The 25,860-nt window shown below is 40.1% G+C and overlaps 6 protein-coding genes across 6 annotated transcripts; 4 read left to right on the forward strand and 2 right to left on the reverse strand.

Annotated features, from left to right (window-relative positions):
- Nucleotides 1–449: 449 nt before the first annotated feature.
- TRUGW13939_01040 (uncharacterized protein) lies at nucleotides 450–2,726 on the reverse strand (the record flags this gene model as incomplete). The annotated part of the gene is made up of 1 exon (XM_035484246.1): nucleotides 450–2,726. One exon carries the CDS (start codon nucleotides 2,724–2,726, stop codon nucleotides 450–452), a length of 2,277 nt encoding a protein of 758 aa, XP_035340139.1.
- Nucleotides 2,727–5,509: 2,783 nt separating this feature from the next.
- Nucleotides 5,510–6,412, reverse strand: TRUGW13939_01041 (uncharacterized protein; the record flags this gene model as incomplete). Its single annotated transcript, XM_035484247.1, has 1 exon — nucleotides 5,510–6,412. The coding sequence occupies one exon, from the start codon at nucleotides 6,410–6,412 to the stop codon at nucleotides 5,510–5,512; it is 903 nt and encodes a 300-aa protein (XP_035340140.1).
- Nucleotides 6,413–12,922: 6,510 nt separating this feature from the next.
- On the forward strand, nucleotides 12,923–15,032 carry TRUGW13939_01042 (uncharacterized protein; the record flags this gene model as incomplete). Its single annotated transcript, XM_035484248.1, has 2 exons — nucleotides 12,923–13,053; nucleotides 14,519–15,032. The coding sequence occupies 2 exons, from the start codon at nucleotides 12,923–12,925 to the stop codon at nucleotides 15,030–15,032; spliced, it is 645 nt and encodes a 214-aa protein (XP_035340141.1).
- A 1,606-nt stretch (nucleotides 15,033–16,638) lies between these two features.
- TRUGW13939_01043 (uncharacterized protein) lies at nucleotides 16,639–17,070 on the forward strand (the record flags this gene model as incomplete). The annotated part of the gene is made up of 1 exon (XM_035484249.1): nucleotides 16,639–17,070. The coding sequence occupies one exon, from the start codon at nucleotides 16,639–16,641 to the stop codon at nucleotides 17,068–17,070; it is 432 nt and encodes a 143-aa protein (XP_035340142.1).
- Nucleotides 17,071–18,769: 1,699 nt separating this feature from the next.
- Nucleotides 18,770–20,316, forward strand: TRUGW13939_01044 (uncharacterized protein; the record flags this gene model as incomplete). The annotated part of the gene is made up of 5 exons (XM_035484250.1): nucleotides 18,770–18,804; nucleotides 18,862–19,078; nucleotides 19,131–19,934; nucleotides 20,004–20,101; nucleotides 20,163–20,316. 5 exons carry the CDS (start codon nucleotides 18,770–18,772, stop codon nucleotides 20,314–20,316), a joined length of 1,308 nt encoding a protein of 435 aa, XP_035340143.1.
- Nucleotides 20,317–21,906: 1,590 nt separating this feature from the next.
- On the forward strand, nucleotides 21,907–23,619 carry TRUGW13939_01045 (uncharacterized protein; the record flags this gene model as incomplete). The annotated part of the gene is made up of 1 exon (XM_035484251.1): nucleotides 21,907–23,619. The coding sequence occupies one exon, from the start codon at nucleotides 21,907–21,909 to the stop codon at nucleotides 23,617–23,619; it is 1,713 nt and encodes a 570-aa protein (XP_035340144.1).
- Nucleotides 23,620–25,860: the final 2,241 nt, after the last annotated feature.

Below are 25,860 nucleotides of genomic sequence, written 5' to 3' on the forward strand. Positions count from 1 at the left end.
ATAATTCTATATAATCAATATAACTAGATTTAAAGCTATTCTAAAAAAGACTTAGCTTTAGAATAAAGATCTTATAATCCTTATCTAATACAGACAAAAGTGGTAATTTTAAAAAAGTAAAGAATTATCTATTAAAATTAAAATTAAAATATTTTAATACTTTATTTATTATTTATTTATTTAATCAAATTTAACGTCTATACCGAGCCCTAGGCTATGACAGACAGCGATTCGTGTGGATTAGGCCTGCTTATAGGGGTTGCCCCCTATAAACCGGTGCCTCTACCCCCATTGGATCCATGCTTTCAAGGTATCTTGCACTTTCCTCGCCCCAAGCCACTTATATGCGCAGGACGATTCGGGGGCTTATAGTGGGTGGCAACCACTACCCCCTCCTTATGGCCACTAACGTTTGGGCGTTGCCTACAATAGCGGGCCGCCCCTGCCCGCTATCCTTCCCCCTCTCGCTCTCCCTCATCCAGGGCCTCAATGCCCCAATTATCAGTCTTATAGGCCTGCTCCCAGGCCTGTTGGTTATCCTCTCGCTCCCTAATGGCCCCTATAAACGCCAGCAGCGCTGTAGTGGCCTTTGGGTCCTGGAATAGGCGTGCCTCGGGGCACTGCTCGCTATCCTGCAGGGCCTTTACCCCCGCTTCGGCCAAGCCGGCATATAGTTTTTCCCGCTGGTGGCACCACTGTCGACAGTTTGTAAGAAGGTGTCTTACCGTCTCAGTCCCCCTAGAGCACCCCAAGCAATTAGGGAAGTCTCGGGCCTTAATTCGGTGCAAATAGGCCCCAATTGGTGCGTGGCCAGTCTTGAACTGGTAATATCGCCGCGCTAGGTGCTTGGGGGTGTTCGCCAACATTGGGTCAAGCTTCCATCCCCGGGGGGGATAGTAGGCCTGGCTTGCCCGCTGGGCACGCTTTGCAAGCTTTGCAGCAAGCCAGTTGGCCCTGGCAGCTCTATAAGCTTCGGTACAGGCCCGTTGAGCATGTGCCAGTGAGATGCCCGAGTATTTGCCTGTTCGGGGCTTCCCCGCAGCTTTCTTGGCGGCTTTATCGGCCTCTTCGTTGCCTGGGACCCCCTTATGGCCTGGCACCCAGCATATAGTAACCCTGCGGCCGGTGGCCTGCAGTTCCTTGGCTAGATCATGTGCCCGCAGCGCCAGGGCTTGGCCAGGGCCTGGCTGGGTATGCTGAAGCCTGCCTATAGCGGCTTGAGCATCGAGAAACACCCTAATTGGCCCTCTAAGATTCTCTGCCAGCGCCCACTCTAGGGCTTCGACTACTCCTATTAGTTCTGCATCAAAGACTTCGAAGCCTGCGCCCAGGGGAGCTAGGCGCGACCTCCAGGGGCTAATAAGTGGCTTATAAGCTACCGCAGCGCCTACGCGCTGATCGTCTAACCTGGAACCGTCTGAGTAAAGGTCAGTGTTCCCTATCCCACTTAGGGGGTCTGAGGCTAATTGCATAGCGGTTTCAGGGGAGTCTATCCTGAAATCTAGTGGTATAGACCTATTACTAGGCTCTATTGTACGCTCAAAGCCCTGGGAGGGGTCGGCGGTCAAGGCCTCTCGTAGCCTGCGGGCCAGGCCCATGCCCAGCTTCCAGGGGCCTCGGCGGGTTGGTGTTGCCCAAGCTCGGTCTTCTAGCGGCTGCTCTCCAGGCTGTGCATGGGCGTCTCCCTCCCTAAGCGTTATGGGGAGTATTTCTGCTGCTGGATGCCCCTGGGGAAGTCCTAGGAGTCTCAGGGCATACCGCCGCTGTTTACTATCTAATAGGGCCTCTGCTGGTTCCAAAGCTGCCTCCCTTATAAGCGGTCCTAATGGGGTGGACTTCAGCATGCCTGTGACTGCCCGGGCCTGGTTATTAATTAGGCCCTGCAGTCCTTCTAGGCAGTTCTTTTGCCCATGCCACCAAAGCTCGGCCCCATAAAGCGCCACTGACTGCGCGGTGGCCTTTTGGATTCGCCATGCCAGGCCTGGGGGGAGCCCCTGGGCCTTGCACAGTGCCCGCACTCGTCTTTCAGTATTTTGACCTTTTTGCAGGCGGTACTTATAGTGGGCTTTGAGGGTAAGCTTTGGATCTAGTAAGACCCCTAACCACCGGATGGCTGTTGGGGAGAATGCCACTAAAGCGTCTCCTACCTGCACCCTAGCTTCCTGGACCTGATTTTTATGTTCCCTGCTGGTGGCCCTAGAGAATAGGATGGCCTCTGTCTTTTTAGGGTCGAATTTGACGCTATTTGCCAGTCCCCACTCAGTAGCAGCTTTTGCCGCTGCTTCTAGCTGCCTGCAGATCTCAGAGACCGAGCTTCCCTGGGCTACCAGGCCTATGTCATCGGCATAGGACAGGGCCTTGATCCCTGGCACCTGCTGTTCCATAGCCTGAAACACACCCCGGATATAGATAAGAAAGAGGATTGGGGAGACCGGTGAGCCCTGGGGCAGCCCTGAGTCAATAGGCTGTTCAGGGGCTTTATAACCGTCAATTACGAGGCTGACCCTTCTATTTGTAAGGAAGGATAAGGTCCACCTTATAAGGTCATTATCCAGGCCTGCAGCTTCCATAGCCTCACTAAGCTTATAGGGGTCAACATGGTCGAAGGCCCCCATAACGTCAATAAAGATAGTGCCTGTGAGAAGCTTTTGAGTCCATCCCTCGTGCACTGTTTGCACGAGGCAGGCCACCGCGTCAATAGCCCCACGGCCCCGCCTGCACCCCATTTGTCCAGGGTGTAAAGCCCCCTGGGCCTCACACCAGTCCGCTATAAGGCCTGCAGCCAGCTTCTCAACAACCTTGCCCAGGCAGCTAAGCAAGCTTATCACCCTCCAGGCCTTCACCTGGGTGTAATCAGGCTTCCCTGGCTTCCGAAGTAGGATGCCTTTAGCGGTCTTCCAGGCCCCTGGGTGCACCCCAAGCCGAAAGCACTGCCTAGCCATCCCTATGATTCGGGGTGAGTCTAGTGCCCAGAGTAGCCGGCATGCTTTAAAATTGAGCCTGTCGGCCCCCGGAGCTTTCTTAATGCTCTGGCTGAATAGGGCCTGATGCACCCGCTCTGGCGTTATAAGCATGTGGGCCTGTCCACCTGGCAGCTCCCCAGGAGGGGAGCTACGGGGGGCGTTAGGAAATGCCATTTCCCTGATTAGGGCTTCTTTATCGGCCATGGTAGTGGCAGGGGGAGCCCCTAGATCCGGGCCTTGGAGTGCTGGGGTGGTGGGATTAGTCCGTGGCTTAGTGTACTGTAGGGCTATCCAACACCTATTAGGATCTCCTGGAGAAGGCTTTTCCAGGCCATCCCTAGGGCCTTTGGGAAAAGGGTTCCCAGTGGGGTTCGAACCTTTTTTCCACTCTTCCTTCCCCCCAGGGCCTCCCTCAGCAAGGAAGACCTCCCAGCAGGTCCTTTTAGCCGCCTTTATTTCATGGTAATAAGCGGTTCTTGCAGCCTTGAATTCGGTGTCGGTACAGGCATGGGCCTGCCACCGCTTGCGGGCTGCAGCCCATAAGCTCCGGGCTTGCCGCAGCTCTGGCTTCCACCACCGCTTAGAGCGTGCACAAAGCCGTACTGCTTTGGCATGCCTATCGAGTACGCTGGTTAGGGTGTCCTGCACCCAATTGGCCTCTCTAGCAAGGTCTTCCTCGGTGCATTGATCACTAAGAGGGGGGTGGCCTACAGCCTCTGAGGCCCAAGCTGCTGTGGCCAGCTTTAGGGCTTCCTCGTTTACCTGCAGAGCTTCTATCTGCCACCCAGTAATCTCCCCGGAGATTCCTCCTGGGGGGGGTTCTAGGGCTTCCCAGGCTAGGACGATAAGCTCATGGTCAGATGTTGTAGGCTTATCCTTATCCACCTCCCAGGCTTGCAGAGGCCCTAGGGTTGGCGAGGATAACGCTAAATCAATAATTGACACCCCCTCGGTCTTCTTATAGCGTGTGGCCTCCCCCAGTGGGTTATTAACATATAGTGAGTGCCGCTCTATAAGCTGTTCCAAGGGCTCAGCGTTAACCCGGCCCTTGGCCAGTGGGTTCCACGAAGGGCTATGGGCGTTGAAATCACCCACTAATAGGCACCTACCCACTATAAGCAGGTCCCAGTCTGCGTCCTCGATGGCCCGGCGTCGTCTAGGGAAGGCCCCTTGCCACCGGTAACTGGCCCCAATCCACACATCATAGCAGTTGACTATTCTAGTGCGTCGGGGGGCATGCCCGCTAATTATTGGTGCTTCCCATATGTCCAGGGCCTGTAAATAGGGGTGGTCTACTAAATCAGTGCGGTTCTCGACCCTAACCGCCCCTATAAGGTCTTTACGGATGGCCATAAGCACCCGTTGATCCCGCTTCTCCCCCCCTGGCCAGTACAGCAGATAGCCTGGGTGAGAGAAGTCATAAGCAATATAAGGCTCTTGCAGGCATATAATGCCTATTTGCCGCTCTATCCCCGCTTCTAGAGCCCCTAAGGTTGCGGGGTAGGTACGGCCGCAATTATGTTGAATAATCAACATTAATAGGGGCTGCAGCTCCAGGCGTTGGTGTTGGACACGGGGATGAGTACGGTAGGGGTGATGTCCCTGGGGCATCTTCCATAGCGTCATCGACCTCCCTAAGCTTTGGGGCTTGGGGGGCGTCCTGGGTAGTGGTTGGGGGAGAAGCCTCCTCAGCAACGCCTTCCCATTCAGTCCATTCAGGGGGGGGAGGGGGCATAACGACCTCTACGCCAGGGAAGCGCTTATGGAGTCGCCGGCGGGCCTCCCGAAGCTTGGGGCACCCCGGGGAATCAGCCTGGTGCTTCCCCCCACAGTTGCCGCATTTAGTGGGTGCATGCAGGCATGGGTGGCCTGTTTGGGCCCTGCAGTCTAGCACGTTGCAGGTGTGCTCTTGGGCTTCATGGGCGCCAGCACACACGGTGCAGAGTGGTGGTCGGGTGCCGCAGCCTCTATAAGTTCGGTGGCCAATGCCGCAGCATCGGGTGCAAACGGTGTCTTTACCCACTTCGTGATAGGGGCTGGTAGGGTGCCTGTTGCCCCCGAAGCGTACGCCCCGGGCGAGTAGCCTGCGGGCGTCATCTAGGCCTCCTACTGTTATAACGATAGTAGAGAAACGCTGCTTATTAGTCTGGATAGCCGCTATCGGCTTGATCCAGGTAGGGTTTCTCATTAGGGTGCATGTGCCCCCTAATTCAATTTCTTCCCTGGCTAGGCCTAGCCCTGAGGCGCTATAGCGGGCTACCGGCACCGCATGCACCTTAATCTTGTGCCACTGTTGGTCTGCTTCCACTGAGATGACTGCGGGGTCGACCCGGTGGCAGGCAGCCACCAATAGGTCCTTATAGGCTGGTAATAGCGAGCCTACGGTGCTTCCTTGGTCCAATAGGGCTGAGATAGCCCCTGATTCGGTGTAATTGGCGTCTATTACCCTGGCGAAGTTCGGGAAGCCTGCCTGGGCTAGGCAGCGGTTAAGCTGCAAGATGACATCGGCTTTAGACTTTCTAGGGGCGGTGCGGCCATTTTCACGCCTAAATATAAGCCTGCGGTCTCCCTTGTTGCTTCCGCGAATAGGCTTCAGGCTCCCTGGGTCCATTTGGACTTTTGGGGGCTGGTTCGGGGAGTAAGCCCGTTTTTTTTGTAACGATTTGCCACTCCTGGGCATTGCTGGCCGCTATATCGGCCCACTGGGGGCCTGCTGCGGGCTTCACCCCAGGGGGTGGTTTTGATATCGGGGGTGAGGCTCTGCGTGGCTCTATGGGCTTAGCGGCCCTATTCGGGTTAGCTTGGGGGCCATGGGCGACCTCTGCAAACGTCGTCCCCTGGGATGGCAGAGGCTGTCGTGGGCCCTGGCGGTCGCCCCCTGACGATAGGGGCTTTAGGGGGTGGTTTGGGGCGTTCGGGGAGGCCTGTTGAGCTTCTAGGGTTGAGAAACGGCGCTCCAGAGCGCCCAATTGGCCTGTGAGGCGCTGCTCCATAGCCTCTACCAGAGAGGTCATATAGGCCTTCATAGCGGCCATCTCCGCGTGCAGCGCGCTATTGCTGCTTGTAAAGTGGCCTAATAAGGCCTGTTCCATGTCCTTGTAGGCTGGGCCGATTAGGGCCTTCATGGGGGCTCTTTCTGCCCCGTCAGGGCTGTGTTCCTGTAGTCTCTTCCCTAGAGTTTTAGGTGCTTCCTGGGAGCCTGGCACGCTGCTTAGGGGGGGAAACAACTCCCTAGGGTTGATTTCCAGGCTAGGCAAGAAGCCCTCGCTCTGAGGGACTGTTGCACTTGCCTCGGGGGGCGCTGGTGGTGCTGTCCCCGCTGGGGTGCCTATATAGGCCCCTACGGGGTTCACCAGACCTAGCGCCTGCCCCCCTGGGTCTAGGGGGTGGTTGTCGATATTGGGGAGTCCAGGGGCCATAGCGAAGCCCTGGATGCCTTCCAGTAGCATTGAATTTCAAAAGGTTGATTTTTGATTTTCCCGGCGGGTCTTTTAATACTTTAAACTACTAGTAAAAATAATAACTATATTCTTTCTATCTATAGAAATAGTTGAACTAAAAGAAAAAAAACTTCTAGATATTTATAACAAGTATATTAATATATTTTTAGAAAAGAAAGCAGCAACTCTACTTTCTAAGAATATCAATCATAAGATTATTTTATAACTAGATATAAAGAGTCCTTCTTATAGACCTCTTTATCTATATTTAGTAAAAGAATTAGAACATCTATATATATATCTAGAAGAGATATAGTAAAAAGATTAGATCTAAGAATTAACAAATCTAGCTGATGTATCTATTTTATTTATAAAGAAAATAAACAGCTCTTTATATATCTATATAGATTATTATAATCTTAATAAGATTATAGTTAAAAACCATTATCTATTACTAAAGATAGATGAGATGCTAGACCAATTAATAAGATCTAAATATTTTATTAAAATTAATTTTTAGGATGTATATTACTAGATAAAAATTAAGCATAGAGATAAGTGGAAAATAGCTTTCTAAACTCAGTATGGGCACTATAAGTATTTAGTTATGTTATTTAGATTAACTAATATTCTTATAACCTTTTAATTTTATATTTATGATGTCTTAAAAGACTTTATTAATAATTTTGTAATTATTTATTTTAATAATATCCTAATTTATTTATAATTAGAAGAAGAATATATAAAGTATATTAAATAGATTCTATAGAGACTTAAAGACTATTAGCTATATATAAAAGCTTTAAAATGTAGTTTTTATTAATAAAGAATAAAATTCTTAAATTATGTTATTAATAAGCAAGGAATCTCGATGAATACTGAATGAACTAAAGTTATTTAGAACTAGCCTAAACCAAAGTCTATAAAGAAGATCTAAATTTTCTTAGACTTTATTAGATTCTTTAGAAAATTTATAAGAAGTTTTTTAATTATAACAGCACTGCTGTTTAAGATATTTAAAGAAGATCTTAAAATAGGGACTTATAGATTTAAACTAACTCTAGAAATAAAGAAAGCTTTTAAAAAGCTTTATAATATTTTTAAAAAATTTTTAGTAATAAGATACTTTGATCTAAAGAAAAAAATTAAAATTATTACAGATACCTTAAAGATTAGAAAAGAAGCTATATTTTTATAACTAGGCTCTAATACAGATCTTATTAAGATTTAGATCAGCTCTGATTTAGAACTAATTAGAAACTGAATATACTGGCATCTAGTTGTTTTCTTAAACTAAAAGTATAGTAAGATAAAATGTTATTAGCTGGTATATAACTAAGAATTAGAAATAATTATATTTATTTTCTAGAAATAATATTACTATCTTGAAGATAGCAAGCACTTTATTAGGATATAGATAGACTATAATAATTTAACTTATTTCTTTACTGCGAAGAAGTTAAATGTAAAATAGGCTAGATAAGCTTAGCTTTTAGCAGTTTATGATTTTAAGATTAAATATAAGCTTGGAATAAAGAATTCTTTAAATACTCTATCCTAACATCTAGACTTTTTTAAAGATAGAAAAGGAGAAGAAAATATTAGATTATTACTAACTTTATAATATAAATTAAAATTAAATATATTAAAGTCTGGTATAAGATTAATAAGCTTAATATCTTTAAAAAATAGTCTTAGTAGGATAAGTTTATTCTAAAAAAAGAGTCCTAGTACAGATTTATATATAGATAGTTAGGTTTCTAGAGCTTATTATTGTTAGAGAAGACTTATACTTAGAATAATACAAGCTAAGGATATTTTTAGCTTTTTAATATTATTAACTATAGACCTAGTATAGAAACTATAGAAAAAAGATACCTTTTTTTAATAGAAAATAGTTTTAGTAGATAGGATTTCTAAATCTAAATTAATAGATTTATCTAGGAACCGAGTTGAAAACAATTTAAAAGTAATTAGGAATCTATTTAGAAACTAAGTTGAAAACAACTTAAAGACAACTAGAAACTAAGTTAAAAACTTAAAGATAGTTTAGAATACTAAAAATAGTCTTCTATATTACTATAAAAGGATATATATACCAGAGGATATAGCTCTATAGAATAAATTCATAAAGTTATATTATAATTATCTATATATAGGTTATTTTAGTGTTAAAGAATTTTTAATTTAATAAATTAAAAGTATTATTGGCTTAGGATGAACTAAAATATAGATAAGTATATTTATATTTATAAGATATATCAGTTTATAAAGATATAAAAGCACTGACCTTATAATTAATTATAATTATTACTAGTTCTATCAGGACTGAGTAAAAGCTTGTCTATAGATTTTATTATAGACCTGTCTTTGAGTAGACTTTAGAAAAAAGTTTATAACTCTATATTGGTTGTTATTAACTGCTTTACTAAACTGGGTATCTATATTCCTTATAAGAAGAGTATTAATGTTAAAAAACTTGTAGATATAATAACTAAGAGAGTTTTTAATATCTATAGCTATCTGGATAGCATTATTATTAACTAAAAATTGTTTTTTACTAGTAGATTCTGGTCTGAATTAATATATTAGTTTGGAATTAAGCAATAATTAAGTACTGTTTTCTACCTGTAGACAGATAGCTAGATAGAGAGATTAAACTAGGTTATAGAATATTATCTATACTACTATATAAACCAGTAACAAGATAATTAAGTATAATATTTATTAATAGTTTAATTTGTTTATAATAACTTGAAATATGTAAGTACTAGAATGACCTTATTTAGGAGTCTAGTTAGCTTCAACTTAAAGCCTTCTTTTGATAACTATATTGAATCTTCTATAGTTTAATTGACGTAAGAGCGCGTTAAGAAATTAAAAGAAATTAGGAAATAGGTAAAGCTTTATTTTAAAGAAGCAACCTAGATATAAGCTATCTATTATAATAAACGTTATCAACTAAAAGAATATATTGTAGATAACTAAGTGCTGTTATCTATGAAAAACCTTAAATCCTTTAAACTAAATAAGAAGCTTGACTTTCTATATAAAAAAAGCTTTAAGATTATTGAAAAAATAGAAAAATAAGCTTATTAGCTCTGACTACTGGTGAATTAATATCAAATTTATTCTGTTTTCTATGTCTCTTTATTAGAACCATATTATCCACAGAAAGAAGAAGAAAGTGAATAAGAACTATAAATAATTATTATAAATAACAAAGAAGAATAAGAAATCAAAGTTATTATTAATTATTACATCTATTATGGATAAACTAAGTACTTAGTAAAATAGCTTAAATATCCTTCTTATAAAAATAAATAGTTAGATAAAGAAGACTTTAGCAATGTAAAAGAACTTCTTAAAGAATATTACCAGTTAGTAATCTATAAAGTAAAAAGAAGATAGACCCTTTTCCTAAGAATAGGTTTTTTAGTTTTCATTATTTTAAGGCTTTCTATCTAAAGCTAACTAGAAGCTACAAAGGCTCCGACTCAGAACTGTCTTAGTATATAAAAATGATCTTTTCATCTTTACTATACCCTTTAGCATCATCAATAAAGATTATTACTTGACTATAAGAGGGAGCTAGCTATGCTTTAGAATCACTTTTCCTATTTTTCCGACTGGGTTTTAGGTTTAATGAGGATTTTACGAGAAAGTTGCATAATAAGAAAGAAGATTTTATTATTTAAAAAAAAAAAAATAAAAGAAAACTAATCACTAAAATTAAACTATTATCCTGAAGGACCACTCTATATAGAAGAACTTCACAAAACATCACCATAGTGGTAAACGGTAGAGAAAGCAGGAGCAGCAGAGACAGTAGTAGATGTAATACCAAAATATTCATTCTATTACTATTAGTACTAGACTAGGCAAAAGCCCTATTAAAAATAAATATTAAAAAGGGATTATACTTACTTACTAATTCAAGATTTAAAGAATCTGGCTTATAATATCTTTAATCTGGTTAAGATGGGTTTCTAATGCTGCGACTCAGTCTGACTTAGATAGTCCTAATAAGTGAATCTATAATTGAAAGAGTAATAAAGATAGCTCTTTATAGAGCGTTTCTTTGATAATCTAAATCTAATCAGTGGCTGTTTAGATAGCTTCTAGAGATATATCTAAACAGAATATTATTTATATAATATAGAATAAGGCTAATTATAAATTTAATATAGAATTATATTTTACTTTTAAATAGAAATAATAATAATATTTTTCTATTAGTAGACACTGTATATAGAAATTCTAATAGCAGTCTATTAATTTTATATAATATAAATAGAGATGGCTTTACTAAAGTACTAAATGTTTATCTACTATAAGAATAGTATTAAAGTATATAGAAAGGACCCTTATTAATTAAGCTAACTTCTGACTGGTTAATTGATATAGACTATATACTCTGAGTATATACAAAGAAGCCCTAGATTAAAGATTATAATATTCTAAAAAATCTAGCTAGTCGCCAGACAGAAGAATATTAAAGATATCTAGGGTAAAAGCTACTAATATAGATATTTTAAAGATAGCCTGTATATAATAAAAAGTTTTATCAGTATCCTTTACTATATTTTTAGTTAAAGAAACTGAAGTAACATTTTTAGCAAAGCTAGATTTAAGATAATTAATTATATCAGTATTAGACTTAAGAAATAACAAATCTAAATCTTCTTAAAAATTAGATATATTTATTAATATCTATTATATATACTATCTATCTAGACTTTAAGATAGAGCCTACTAGAAGAAGGAAACTAAGGTTGATTTAAAAAAGCCTATATCAAACTATTTATAATAATAAAGAGTATGTTAAGCTTTTTAGTAGTAATAGTAAGAAGAGTAAAAACATTCTTTTATTATTTAAATCTATTAGCTAATAATTTAATAACTACTGGATATCTATTATAAGAAGTCTTAAAGATAACTATAGTAACTTAGAATATTAAAGCATTATACTGTGACGTGCCTTTTCCAAAGATATTCGATTCCTATCTAGGGGTGCGATTCTCTAAAACAACAAGCATGGGAAAGGAATCTAACTACCAGGACCTGCGGGAAGGTTTTATCTTGTGTGCTTAGGTAACCAGCTTGACCCCTTATGGCCCCGGGGTGAGGCTATCCCCAGATCTGGCACCGCGGGTTAGGGTTGATGCCCTTCCTGCCTGAGGCCTCCCATCCGGCCACGAGGCCGCTCCTACCCTTGGGGATAGCCTCAGGCTCAGCCGTCACATATACTATTCTACTAGGAACTGACTTAAAGCTAACTAGAAGTCTCTTAAGGAAGTATTTACTAAAGCAGGGCAGCAAGTACTGTAGCTATGATAAGTAAAGCCTGAGGGCCTATAATAGATTAAGATTTTCTATAATAACGTCAGGATAGGTTAATATATACCTGAACTGGGAGATAAATAGGCTTAAAAGTGTAGAGAGCTATTACTAGCAGATATAGAAGCAGAATAAGATAAAAAAAAAAGCTTAATTCTAAGAAATACTATAATTTTAGATTAATAAAATATCTATAATAGCTTTTAACTTGAAACTAATTAATAAGAAAATCAATAAAGAGCATATACCAAGATATTGCTATATATAGATAAAGAATATTCTATATTTAATTTTAAAGTTTCTATATATTAATATATACATAGATAGACCTATCTACTACTATATTAAACCATCTTTTAAATCAGGAAACTATAATGTTTTTTATTTTAATTAGCCAGCTACTGTAGCAACCACTATATCAGATAATAGGGTTATTCCTAACCTATATATACAAGGTCTTGAGGACAATCTCTTCCAGAAAGGATGGATTGTAAAGTGCTAGGCTTAGAAATGCTTGATCTAGCTTACAAAGGCCTATATTTCCTCTGAAGATTAAGTTGATATATTATAAATGATACATTAAAAAGGATGTATCTACCCCTTATACTCGTGGAATATAACCCTATTAGGAAGTAAGATCTTATTTAGATCAGGCTTATAAACTTGAGAATTTTTTTCCCCAGACGAAGGAGCTCAAGCGGTTTATTCTATATCAATATAACCCATATCTATTTACTTTATATACTGCCTCGACTCCTAGTAGGAACCCCCTCGGATCCCAGTAGGTTCCAACTCCCTCATATATAAGTCTTTCAGACACCAAACACTTTACAAGATCTATTTATCTCTAAAACTTATTATTCTAGCTTTATATCTATCTTAGGATTCTTAGATGTGTTAAATATAAATATATTATAATAGCTTCTACTTTAAAGTTAATTAGTATTATTATTATTATTATTTAATCAAATTTAACGTCTATACCGAGCCCTAGGCTATAACAGACAGCGATTCGTGTGGATTAGGCCTGCTTATAGGGGTTGTCCTCTATAAGCCGGTGCCTCTACCCCCATTGGATCCAGGCTTTCAAGGTATCTTGCACTTTCCTCACCTCATGCCACTTATATACGCAGGACGATTCGGGGACTTATAATGGGTGGCAACCACTACCCCCTCCTTATGGCTACTAACGTTTGGGCGTTGCCTATAATAGTGGGCCGCTTCTGCCCGTTATCCTTCCCCCTCTCGCTCTCCCTCATCCAGGGCCTTAATGCCCCAATTATCAGTCTTATAGGCCTGCTCCCAGGCTTGTTAGTTATCCTCTCGCTCTCTAATGGCCCCTATAAACGCCAGCAGCGCTGTAGTGGCCTTTGGGTCCTGGAATAGGCGTGCTTCGGGGCACTGCTCGCTATCCTGCGGGGCCTTTACCCCCGTAAAAAGTTAATTAGTACTTATTAAATTTCTTTTTTTAAATTTATATTTTCTTATTCTTTTTCTTCTTAGTAATACTAATTAAATATATTTTAGATATTAATTTAAAGATAATAATAGTCTTTTTACTAGCTTATCTAGAGATATAGTTATAAAAAAATACTAAATCATCTCTTCTAAAATAGGTAGTAGTTTTTTAAATAATAATATATTAATAGAGTCTAATTTTTAAAATAATATTTTAGAAATAAAGATATTTTTAATACTCTTTATTTATATTAATAAAACTCTTACTGTATACTATAAATCAAATTTATAATCTCTATAAATATAATAATAATTAAAATCTTTATAAATAACAGTCTATTTTTTTTTTATAGAAGACATCTTAAAAAAATTCTTTAATAATAAAATTAATAATAATAACTACTACTACTATAAAAATATAATTACTGTCTATTTTAGTAGATAAATTAACTATTTTATTTTCTATAATTAAGTCTTTTAGTAAATATTATAAATCTAGTGTTTTAGCTCCTTTTATCAAGATATACTAGATTTCTATTTATTTTTTAATTTTATTAGATAAGACTTCTTTATTATCATTTTTAACCAGTAATAACATTTTTTTTTTAAGATTAATAACTATGTAATCTATTAATAGCTTCAGCTCTAAGCTAATTCTTTCTTAATTCAGCAAAGAATTTAGACTAGCAATCTAAAAATATTTTTTTTCTTTCTTTTCTAATTTTTTTAGGATTAAATTGATATCTCTAATCCTGTTATTAGATAATTAATAAACTTTTACTATATTTAATATATAGATTATATAAAATCTCTCTGTATCAAGCTTTAATAATATAATAGAAGATATAAATATTTTAATAAAAGGACTAATATAAGATATAGTAAAGTGTATATTAAACTATCATTTCTTTTATATAGATAAGATATATATAAATAGACTAATAAAACACTTTTAAATAATAATTAAATTAATTTTTCTCTACACTAGCTATGCTAAATATCTATTCGCTGTCTTTTTTACTATTTATCTGCTTAATGCTTAGATATAAATACATCTCCTTCGGCCACCGGGGAAACCACCCTCCCGAAGGTGCCAATGCAGTGGGTTTCCCCCACTGCAATACCATAATCTTACTACATTATTTTAAAATATTATCTAATAATAGATTTCTACTATAAAGTAATATTTATTACTACTATTATTTACTATTTCTATAACAGTAATACTCTTTCATCTATAATAATTAATAATATTATAATTATATTCTATCTTTATTCACTGGCCCATGCCCGGCGGGCATGCACCGAGACTTATAGCGCTATCAAGGCCAACTGGCTCACTGCAAAGCTTGCAAGACGCACCCAACAGGTAGGCCAGGCCTACCAACCCCCCCGGGGATGGAAGCTTGACCCAATAGTGGCAAGCACCCCCAAGCACCTGGCGCGGCGGTATTACCAATTCAAGACCGGCCACACCCCAATCGGGGCCTATCTGCACCGAATCAAGGCCCGAGACTCCCCTAATTGCTTGGGGTGCTCTAGGGGGACTGAGACGGTAAGACACCTTCTTACAAACTGTCGACAGTGGTGCCACCAGCGGGAAAAACTATATGCCGGCTTGGCCGAAGCGGGGGTAAAGGCCCCGCAGGATAGCGAGCAGTGCCCCGAAGCACGCCTATTCCAGGACCCAAAGGCCACTACAGCGCTGCTGGCGTTTATAGGGGCCATTAGGGAGCGAGAGGATAACCAACAGGCCTGGGAGCAGGCCTATAAGACTGATAATTGGGGCATTGAGGCCCTGGATGAGGGAGAGCGAGAGGGGGAAGGATAGCGGGCAGGGGCGGCCCGCTATTGTAGGCAACGCCCAAACGTTAGTGGCCATAAGGAGGGGGTAGTGGTTGCCACCCACTATAAGCCCCCGAATCGTCCTGCGCATATAAGCGGCATGGGGTGAGGAAAGTGCAAGATACCTTGAAAGCCTGGATCCAATGGGGGTAGAGGCACCGGCTTATGGGGGGCAACCCCTATAAGCAGGCCTAATCCACACGAATCGCTGTCTGTCATAGCCTAGGGCTCGGTATAGACGTTAAATTTGATTAAATAATAATAATAATAATATTCTATCTTTATTATTATATAACTTTTTCTTATTTTTCTATAACTATTTATATAAGTCTATTATAGATTTAGAGTAGCCTGACTTATATAAGTAGCATCTACTACTTCTATCAATTAGCTGAGCATTGCCGATTCTCGTGACAGCAGAAAGGGTGCGCACCAACAATAATATTATAATATAAAAATAAAAAAATAAATAAAAGGTTTAGTTATAAATTTAATTAGAATAATAATTAATTAAAAAACTAAATTATAAAAAAAAATAGATTTTTATTTATAATAATCTATAAATACTAAAAAATCTAAAAATTTCTAATAATAAAAGATTATTTATTATTATAACTTTATATTATTTAATACTAGTTAATAGGTAGTAAAAAGATATAAAGATAACGAATATAGCTCTACTAATATGGCTTCATATGGCAACAGAGCTAACTCAGCCTGGCCCTGTGGTCCCATGACAAGTATAGACATTAAATTTGATTAAAAAATAACAATAATATTATTATTACTATAACAGTATTTTACTTTACTTTAAAATTATTTTATATAATATTCTCTCTTATCTTCTGTTAATAGAATATCCACCCCAATTCACATCTTAGTGGCGAGTTGTTGAACCGATTGACAGAACGGTTGATACTTTTTGCCAAGGGGACTGACTGTTGAGAAGGCAGCCAGTCTGTACCCGCATAGCCATGGATAATGATTGGTTGGGGCGGTGTATGAGAAATTCCGATTCCGATCGGGCCCGAGTAAAAATCGGGACAAAGACCGAAGTCGAAAACCATATTATACCACGATATACGTACGCTCTTGAAGATTCATTGGGCTAGTAATCAAGTTGAGTTGTCGGTTAGCAAGATTATAACCACGCAACAGAAATATAATCTCACCAAGTGCAGGTAGTGGCACTTACAAAGCATGGGGAGAAGTTCATGGAAATCCCAAAGTTGTCGAACATGCCTTATGAGGAAAGTCAAAGTCAGTGCTTGAAGAGATAGGGCTAGGCGTTTGGTATGCTGCCGATTGCTAACATTGTTTCCAGTGCGATAAAACGAGGCCCGAATGCATTCGGTGTCATATGTCAACAGTACGCTGTAAGGGGTATCCACAGTAGTAAGTTCCTTCTTGCTCATTTTTGTACCCATCTATTGTATGCATAAATAGTGATTTGTCCTAGTACGATTCCGGGGACCCAAAATAGATCTATTCCTGATGAACAACGCCTCACGGCACGGCAGTATCAAGATCAACTTCTCTCGTCCTTTTTGAGAGATTATCTGCCGCCAAAATGGTCAGGTATACAAACATATATGACGTCGGTCTCCTGGGCCGAGATTCTCCCAACATTACTAGAGTCAAAATCTACGATCATTGATGCCTCGGTGTTCGCTTTAACTCTCACACACGTCGCTATGTCACAACAGGACAGCTATCTCCTTGCCACTAGTAGACAATACTATACTACGGCTATCCAAAAAGTGTGCGCTTATGATCGTGTCATAAATCCTCATGATTTTATCCATGTTGCTATGATCTTGGCTATGTATGAGCTTTACACTTGTGTACCTGGTGATATACAATCGTGGATTATCCACGTTAGCGCGGCTTGTAAATTTGCCAACCAGTGCCGCTCATCAGATCTATCACTTACAGGCCATGATCTCTATCGACTTCGTACCGTTGCTGTGAGTTTCTCATCGTTATCCATTCCCTCTCTTCTTCTGTTGTATGTCAAGCTCTGATAGTAGAATCTAGTTTTTGGCCGCTTGTGCGGGTCGCTGTGACGTTTCACTCTCAGAAACGGTACGACCAGGTACAGAAATGTCCTCAAATATGTATCATCAACTTCTCGATATCTTATTTAAAATACCCAGCCTAGTCGACGAATTTGAACGGTTCAAGTCTTCTAACCAAGCAGAATCTCACAGACAAGCCTCTAGTCTGCTGTTTAAAGCGTTAAATATCGAAGAAGAACTGATGCAATGGTACCAGAAATTGGATACTGATGAGGTTAATGAACCGCTATTTTTGATACAGGCAACACCAGTTTCGAATGGAATAAATGCCACCAATGGAAGAATAACATTCAGAAATGAGTCTATCATACCTCTGGTTCTTCTTTATTGGCTTGGGATGGTAATTATCTATACAACAGTTACTGCAGCATTGCAGACTTCAGATGCTATGGATTTGAATTCTTTTCAGATGCAGGAATCTACCGTGTTAGATTCCAGTCTATCTCATGCCAATGGGTCACAGGATAGCTTGGCCCGCAATTTCGATTTACCTCTTGCTCATTGTGAGAACCAGCAATCAGTGCTTACCTGCGCTACGCTCCGACGCAGCCATTACGCGCAGAGAATATCTGATTCGATGCTTGATTGTGCACATAAAAGTTTTGGAACAGCAATAGTTGCGACACTTACATCGTATGTTATGCGCCAGTTCTGTTCAAAGCCCTCAGAAGATTTGGCATACCTTTTGGAAGCGTTTAGTAGAAGGGGGTTGAAATTTTCATATGTATAGTAGAAGACGTGGCTGCAGATTACAGCTATAACTAAACAACTCATTAAATTCAAAGATCAGTTCTGCGATATGTCACCAAGGCACTGAGGATCTGGATTTAATTTCAATTTACATCTTTGGGAGTCGCTGAAAGAAACAGTTGTTCTTTTTCAGGTCGAAACAGTGAAAAATATGGCAGTCACGAATTTGAACATTAGAGTATAGCTGTTGGCTGCCAATTATGCGCTACAATAGTGGTAGCCGAATAGTTATCGTGTCTGTTGTGACTTCTCCAAAGAACCGTGGCTTCACGAAGTTTTAAAATCTTAATTATTGAGTTACTCTCATTTGCAAGATTCAGAATTCCGAGCCGAAACCTAACAGTTTTGTTAGAGTGCCGGTCCTAATCGGATACATCCAAAGACCGAGAGCAGTGGGCTCTTCGTCGAAAAACAATGACACCAGTACTAAAATGGCACCTAGGTGAAGATGAAAATTTGATTTATTATTAATGCTGAATAACAATGCTAAGCCATGGAATTGAGTCATTGTCAATCCACATTGCTCGGCCATTAAGTGGATGTAATTGGCCGGCGCGCGCATGAACTCTCCTCCAACTCCACCAACGGTTCCCCGAATCCCCTAGCTGTACTCCGTACTACGTAGATCCGGAGAATACCCCGGCTGTGCACTTAGGGTAAGCTTTGACCGTAACAGTCGTTCCAAAAAGGTCAAGTGATGAAATTTACTTTGTGGGGTTATCATTATTCTCTATCATGATCATCTTGCTAAAAAGAACGCATCGCTTCAGTCGAGACAGAATGTTTGTTCGTCATTCATCTTCTACACCGAGAGCTCAAAACAAACACAAACAAATTTCAACTTGTCCATATTACGACAGATACAACAGGCCTCAAGCCGTAAAAAGAATAAAACATGGAGTCCAGATGGAGATTGGGAACAGAATTTACGTAGGTTTCCCCTTCTTTATTCTTTTGAAATGACACCAACTGATGACAACTTTGTAGGCCACAAGCTTGTCTCGTCGTCCTTGGTGGCTTCTTTGCACAGTTCGCTACTGTAGGAGTCAATAGCCTGTTTGGAGTCTTTGTGGCATATTATAAAAAAAACGAGCTATCAAATGAGACCCAATTCACCATCTCCTGGCTGGGAGCCATTAGCGTTACCTGTGTCTACAGTGGAACATTCGTGGTCGGCTTGCTTGTTGACAAATTTGGGGGAAAGGTAAGTCGACTGCTCTTAGGGTTCATGTGACTGTGTTTAATTCCTTTAACAGATAATGATCTATATTGGCTCCGTGGGCATAGTCCTCGCACTAATGCTAACCTCTTTGTGCACCAAGTTCTACCAATTCATTCTAGCTCAAGGTGTTCTTCTCGGGGTTTCAATGGCCTTGGTATTCTGTCCATCGACTGTGTACGCCAGTCAATGGTTCAAAAAGAAGACTGGGACTGCAATGGGTATAATCCTCTCTGGTGCTGCTGTTGCCGGAACCGTCTTGCCCATCGCAATTGAAAAAATGTTGAGTAACCCAAATCTGAAGTTTGAGTGGACGATGCGAATCGTGGGATTCATAATCCTTACCCTTCTTTCCGTTACCTGTGTCTTTGTTCGTCCGCCCCCGAACATGGATGCCAAACCCATGAATGAAGGAGATCCTAAGAACCTTGCGAGCCAACAGACACCGAAGGCATTAGCCGAGGAATGCGAGCAAGTTGATGCACCTGTGAGCTATAAACGGGAAGTAGATTTCTCCGTACTCCGGAAGCCAGCGGTGCAACTCACTTGTCTAGCCCTGTTTGTTGTATACTTTGGCATGCTCTCGCCATTATTTTACATCAGTTCGTATTCTCTTTTCAAAGGGTTTTCGTCCAGTTTGTCTTTCTATATCGTTTCCGTCGTCAATGCCTTCTCTTTCGTTGGTCGCATCTCTATGGGAATGGTTTCGGATCGTTGTGGACCTTTCAACACCCTTATATTCACACTTGCTGCTGCGGGGATTTTGGTTTTATGCTGGACGACCGTAAACTCCGTAGCCGGGCTGGTCATTTTCGCTATCGCTTATGGATTTCTCGAAGGGGTATGCGCGCCTTCTTTTGATTCTTGTTGTCACAATAGAAGTTTGCTGACGTTAAGTAACCTTGTTTAGAGCACTTTTGCCCTTCAGATAGCGTGTGTCACATCGCTTTCAACCCCTCATAATCGTGGAGTGACCTTCGGAGCTATCATGGCATCCATATCAGTCTCGTAAGGCCTCGAATCTGTGCATTACGTTGACTACAAGTGCAAAGGCTGACGAATTAACTAGTTCTCTGGCTGGGACCCCTATAAGCGGAGAGCTTGCTGGAAAGTACGGTTACTTGTCCTTGTCGATTTATTCCGGTGTGAGCTTTCTCCTGGGAGGTATTTTATTGACTGGAGCCCGAATCGCACAAAACCGCAAGTTATTCGCAGTCGTTTGAAGGAGAAGCCAGACAAAAGAGCAACCTAGTTTCTTAGAAGCGTGTTGTATTCTCAGTCTAGACAACGTTTTTAGAAACAGTTCAACGCTATGGCGAATCTTTAAGCAGCCCCAAGCGATTTGAATTATCTCTTGATTAGACAACACTCTATCCATAAAGTACTTCTATTACACGAATATTATCACATCAATTGATGTGGTATTCACGTTCTTCCTCCTGGCTTCAATTCGAAGACTTTAGCTAAGGATTTTGCCAAATCTAGTCAGGATAACAAATCAAGTTTCTCTATTCTCCTATGCTCAGTGTATTGTTATTCAATTTACTTCTTCGAAATGTATTGCTTTCAAAATACTCGCACCATGCTAATTTCTTTATTAACTCACTTGTATCTCGTCTCCGGGCCTGCTAGGGCGCGTTGCGGGGGAGTTGTAGGGCCTAGGCCTCCATACCCCACCCCCATACGTTGATTAACCCCTGCTCATTTTCCCTCCAGGCGACCTTGTGCACACGACGCACCGTATTTTGGGGGGCGTTTACGTGGCAGTCTCCAGTGTCACCGGCGCCCTAGTTTCCATCAGCTGGAAGCCCCTCTGGCAACAACCCACTGGGAGCTGTCACGTTGTGCATTTTTTATTTGAGTTTCCCATACAAAAGCCCGCACGCATCTTGTCAGCCATGGCACAGCCGCCATTTGAGACGACGCCTAAAAAGTTTGCACAAGTGGCAATTTGTTCCTCAACCCAAAGTGACTGCGCACCTACCCTGATATTAAGCGTGCAGGCTAGTGACAAATTTGATAGTAAGTTTCATTAGAAGATTATTGCCTTGTTAGGATAATAATTACGAATCCTTCCAGAGCCCCGCTGAGCCCGGCCAGCCAAGCATGTAAGACGCGGGCGGCAGAAGGGGTGAAAAAGGTGTGGGCCTACATAAACCTTCTATTTTCCTATTGGTTAAAGTTCAAACTATATTTCATATCCCCGTGTATTCTTTATCTCCGCGAATGTGGATCCCATTGTGGCCAATTAAATATATTATACAACCGAGATCTGTGGCGTTTAGCCTTTAACTAAATCTATCATTATTAATTATCTCAAGTCGTTGTAGGAAACTTGGTTTGGAAACACAACTCATACCCCCCAGGAAAGAATCCACTGCTCTCGGTCAATAAATACATCCAATTGGGGGGTCACACAGTTACCAACGATTTATTTAATTCGGGATTAAAAAGGTCCTGCTAAAATTTTATAAATAACATATCCTCAAGCTACCACCAAGCAAGAAAACCACCCCCCTCGGTCACTACATAGATTCAATTGGGTCGGAATTCTAACATTGAACGATATCACGGAAACTGCCACTGAACATTGAATTCGAGTCCGAAAATATCCGACTATCAGTGCTGGGAAATTTCGTGTCTTGAAAATATTGAAACTGCTTATAAGCAGTCAGTGATCGAAGATAGGTTGGTACTGAGATGAAGGTCACCCATTCACACGATCACACACTGACGCTGTTAAATATTACACAGAAGGCTCTGTAATACCTTGCTCAATTTCACCAAAGAAGCTTCAGAACTTCATACGCAAGATGATCATCGAACGTGACGTGGGTATCCCTTCAGACGATGGACTTGTCCTCCGAGCCGATATATTCAGGCCTGATGGTGGAGAGCCTTCACCGGTTATTATGACACATGGCCCGTACGGAAAAGGAGTGGAATACAAAAGTGGCCCTTACGCTCGTCAATGGGCTTGGCTTCTAGAAACTCACCCCAACATTCTTCCAGACTCTACAAAGTCATACATGACATGGGAGACTGTTGACCCGGAGCTTTGGACCACTTGGGGATATGTTTGCATTCGTATCGATTCCAGAGGAGCGGGAAGAACTCCAGGGTTCCTCGATGTCTATTCACCGCGTGAGACCAAGGATTTTTATGAGGCTATCGAATGGGCAGCACGCCAACCTTGGAGCACTGGTAAAGTTGGATTACTGGGCATTTCCTACTACGCCATCTCGCAGTGGCTAGTGGCTTCCTTGCAACCACCTCATTTAGCCGCGATCGTCCCGTGGGAAGGTGCAGGGGATTTCTACCGTGACATATGCCGACATGGTGGAATTGCTTCTACTGCATTCATTGGCAAATGGTATGGACGTCAAGTTCTCTCAAATCAGCATGGAAATAGCAAAGGCCAATTGGATCCATGGCTTAAGGAACTTGCTACTGGCCCAGAGCAGCTTTCAGAGGGTGAGTTAGCTGCAAATTATGCTGATCTTGAGAGGGACATTTTGAGCCATCCTTTAGACAGTGAATATTACCGTGGACGCTCCGCCAATTGGTCTAAAATTACAATACCTTTCCTCAGTGCGGCTAATGTTGCTGGGTTTGGCCTTCACGCTCGAGGAAACTACGAAGCATTCACTCAAGCCGCATCAACTAAGAAATGGTTAGAGATTCACCCTGGTAGGCACGAGGAGTGGTTCTACCTTGATGAAAAGATAGAAATGCAAAGACGATTCCTGGACCACTTCCTCAAGGGAATTGATAATGGATGGGACCAAGAGTCCCCCGTGCTACTCCATTTAAGACGGCCATTTAGCACCAAATTTGAGCTTCGTAAAGAGACCGAGTGGCCTTTACGATCGACACGGTGGACAAACATCTACTTTGAGGTTTCAGAAAAGGCTCTATCATGGCAGTTTCCAGTTCAGCAGAGTAGTATCGCGTTTGAAGCTCTAGGCGAACCCGTGATGTTCATGTCAGCTCCGCTCACTCAGGAGACTGAGATAACTGGCCCACTGGCAGCGAAGCTATTCATCTCGTCCTCGACCATCGACGCTGATTTCTTCTTAACATTACAGGCCTTCTCACCAGACGGCAGAGAGGTAGAGTTCCCAGGCACTATTGATCCGCACACGCCCCTTGCTCAGGGATGGCTTCGCGCATCTCATCGCAAACTTGATACTAAACTCAGTTTGCCATATCGACCATACCACACACATGACGAGATCCAGCCTCTTACACCTGGTCAGATCTACGAGCTTGATATAGAGATTTGGCCAACACATATCATCTTGCCAGCTGGTTTCCAGATTTCGTTGCAGATAGGTGGTAAGGATTTTGAGAGACCTCTCCCGCCTAATGCACCCGTCGCAGAGTGGGAATCGAGAGGTTCGGGTCCGTGGTTGCATAATAATCCTGAGGACCGACCGGCTGAGGTATACGGAGGAACGACGACGATCTATACCGGCGGGGCTACTACATCAACTTTGCTATTGCCTGTCATTGAAAAGCATTAAGTCGAGGAGATTTATTATGAATATGCGATGTAAAATTAACATCAATTGATTACTCAAGTTATCAACTCTGAGCAATCTGATATTCAGAGATCAAAATTATATCTCATGAGCACTCCAAATAAGATTTTCCGATCAATCAGGTCATGTTAATGAACTGGACGTTTTGTACATTCAGAGCAGTAGTAAGCACTAGGGTAGAATATCATTTATTAACAGAACAGGAACCACAATGATAACCATTCATTTATCATATTTCATCTGAGGTCAGAGCGAATTCACAGACCAAATACAACATATCTTTGGGTTCGGCTATATAAAATACTCAAGTAATCGTGCCACCTGCGCACCCACCGCTCCCGCTTCGGGTGCGCACCGGCTCAATGTCAATTTTGGCTTAACGTCAATTTTTCGTGTTTTTCAACAATAATACTTATTTATCCATAACTATAGCTTCTAATAAATATAAATAAATCAAGAAAGCTATAATATAGACTGTAGAAGTCTATGTGACCAATAAATTATAAAAATTTTTAGTGTTAGTATAATAATTTGATATTTTATATTAATAATTAAAATAATATTTCAATAGTTAAGAGCTATATTAGGGTGTCATTTTCGGGCCGGTGAACCGTTTCCCGAACCGGCCCATACCCATTTGGGTCGGTTTAGGGTCGTGTTACAAACCAACTATATGTACGCTTTTGTCACAAGAATCAACAACGCTGTCAAAACGTATCAACCGTTCTTTACCAGAATAGGTGTTCGTTGGTAGTATTCTGCTGAATAAGATAAAGATATCAGTAACTAGAGTTAGATAGAGAAATATCTCTTATAAATAAGAGAATATTTAAAGATAATTTATTAATAAATAGAATAAAGTATAGATCTAATTAATATAAAGATAAAATATAAATAAATTAAATATATATTAATAATTAAATATTTTTATATAATAAATTCTGAATATAGTAAGTATAGTTATTTTTTAATAATTATTTTATTAGCTATATTTGTGACGTGCCTTTTCCAAAGATATTCGATTCCTATCTAGAGGTGCGATTCTCTAAAACAACAAGCATAGGAAAAGAATCTAACTACTAGGACCTATAGAAAGATTTTATCTTATATACTTAGATAACTAACTTAATCTCTTATAGCCCTAGAATAAGACTATTCCCAGATTTAGTACTATAGATTAAAGTTGATACTTGTTACGGGCTAGGTCCCGTCTTACTGGCCTAATGTAGGTCCAGGAATTGAGTAGATTCGAACATGAGAAAGAGAAGGAAAAGATTCATAGGGGTTCGCATTATTGATATAGGTGAGTGTGGGTCTTAAAGATACCCTAGTGAATCTGGTATAATATTAAAGGATTTTTCTATAACAGATCAGATATAGATCAGATGTGGTTATTCTATAAGAGTAAAGCCTAAGTATCTTAAAGACTAGGACCTTAATATTATTTCCTCTTTTTAGTAAGGATATTGTGGTGTTAAAGCTAGTGATTAAGTGTTTTAGTATTTTCTATAGATTAGGTAAATTCCTATGTAGATTGTATATATCTAGTTTAATAGATAAGGTATTGCTTTATATGTCTATAGTCTTAATATATAGTCTATTTATTGAGTATACTATTAACTAGGTACTTTTTATTACCTTTTACTAGATATACTGATGGTTGATAATTATGTTAGGTCTATAAAGAGAATAGATATATGTCTATAGGGTAAAAAAGTATTATATAAAAAATATTATGAATAGTTCTAAAGATATTGAGTCAGTATATATAAGATTCTATTTTTTTTAGTATAGTATATTTTGTATGTTAGATATCTAGTTTCTTTAAAAATCATTTAGTCTAAATATTTTAAAGGTCTAATTATACCTTTTATCCTATTTTATATTTTAAAAAAGTCTCTTAGTAATAATTTATACTATTTTCTATTCGCTGCTGCGCTGTGACAAGCTTAGTCTATGTTATATAAAAGGTTTATTATAGCTTAGTAACTATATTATTTATATATTCAGCAGCAGGTCTTTACTGCTTAGATATAAAAGTAGCTTTATCTAACTAAAATAGTTTAATATTATATCTATAGATTAGAAAGAAGGAGCTGATACTAGTTATAGTAATATTATATCTATTTATTATAAATTATGCAGTTATGGTTAGTAAGCTCTAGTTAGTTTAGAGATAGATATAGAAGTTCTATAGATATTCTTCTATTATAGAGTTAGCAT

This window comes from Talaromyces rugulosus, chromosome I (genome assembly GCF_013368755.1).
Source record: "Talaromyces rugulosus chromosome I, complete sequence".
NCBI lineage: Eukaryota > Fungi > Ascomycota > Eurotiomycetes > Eurotiales > Trichocomaceae > Talaromyces > Talaromyces rugulosus.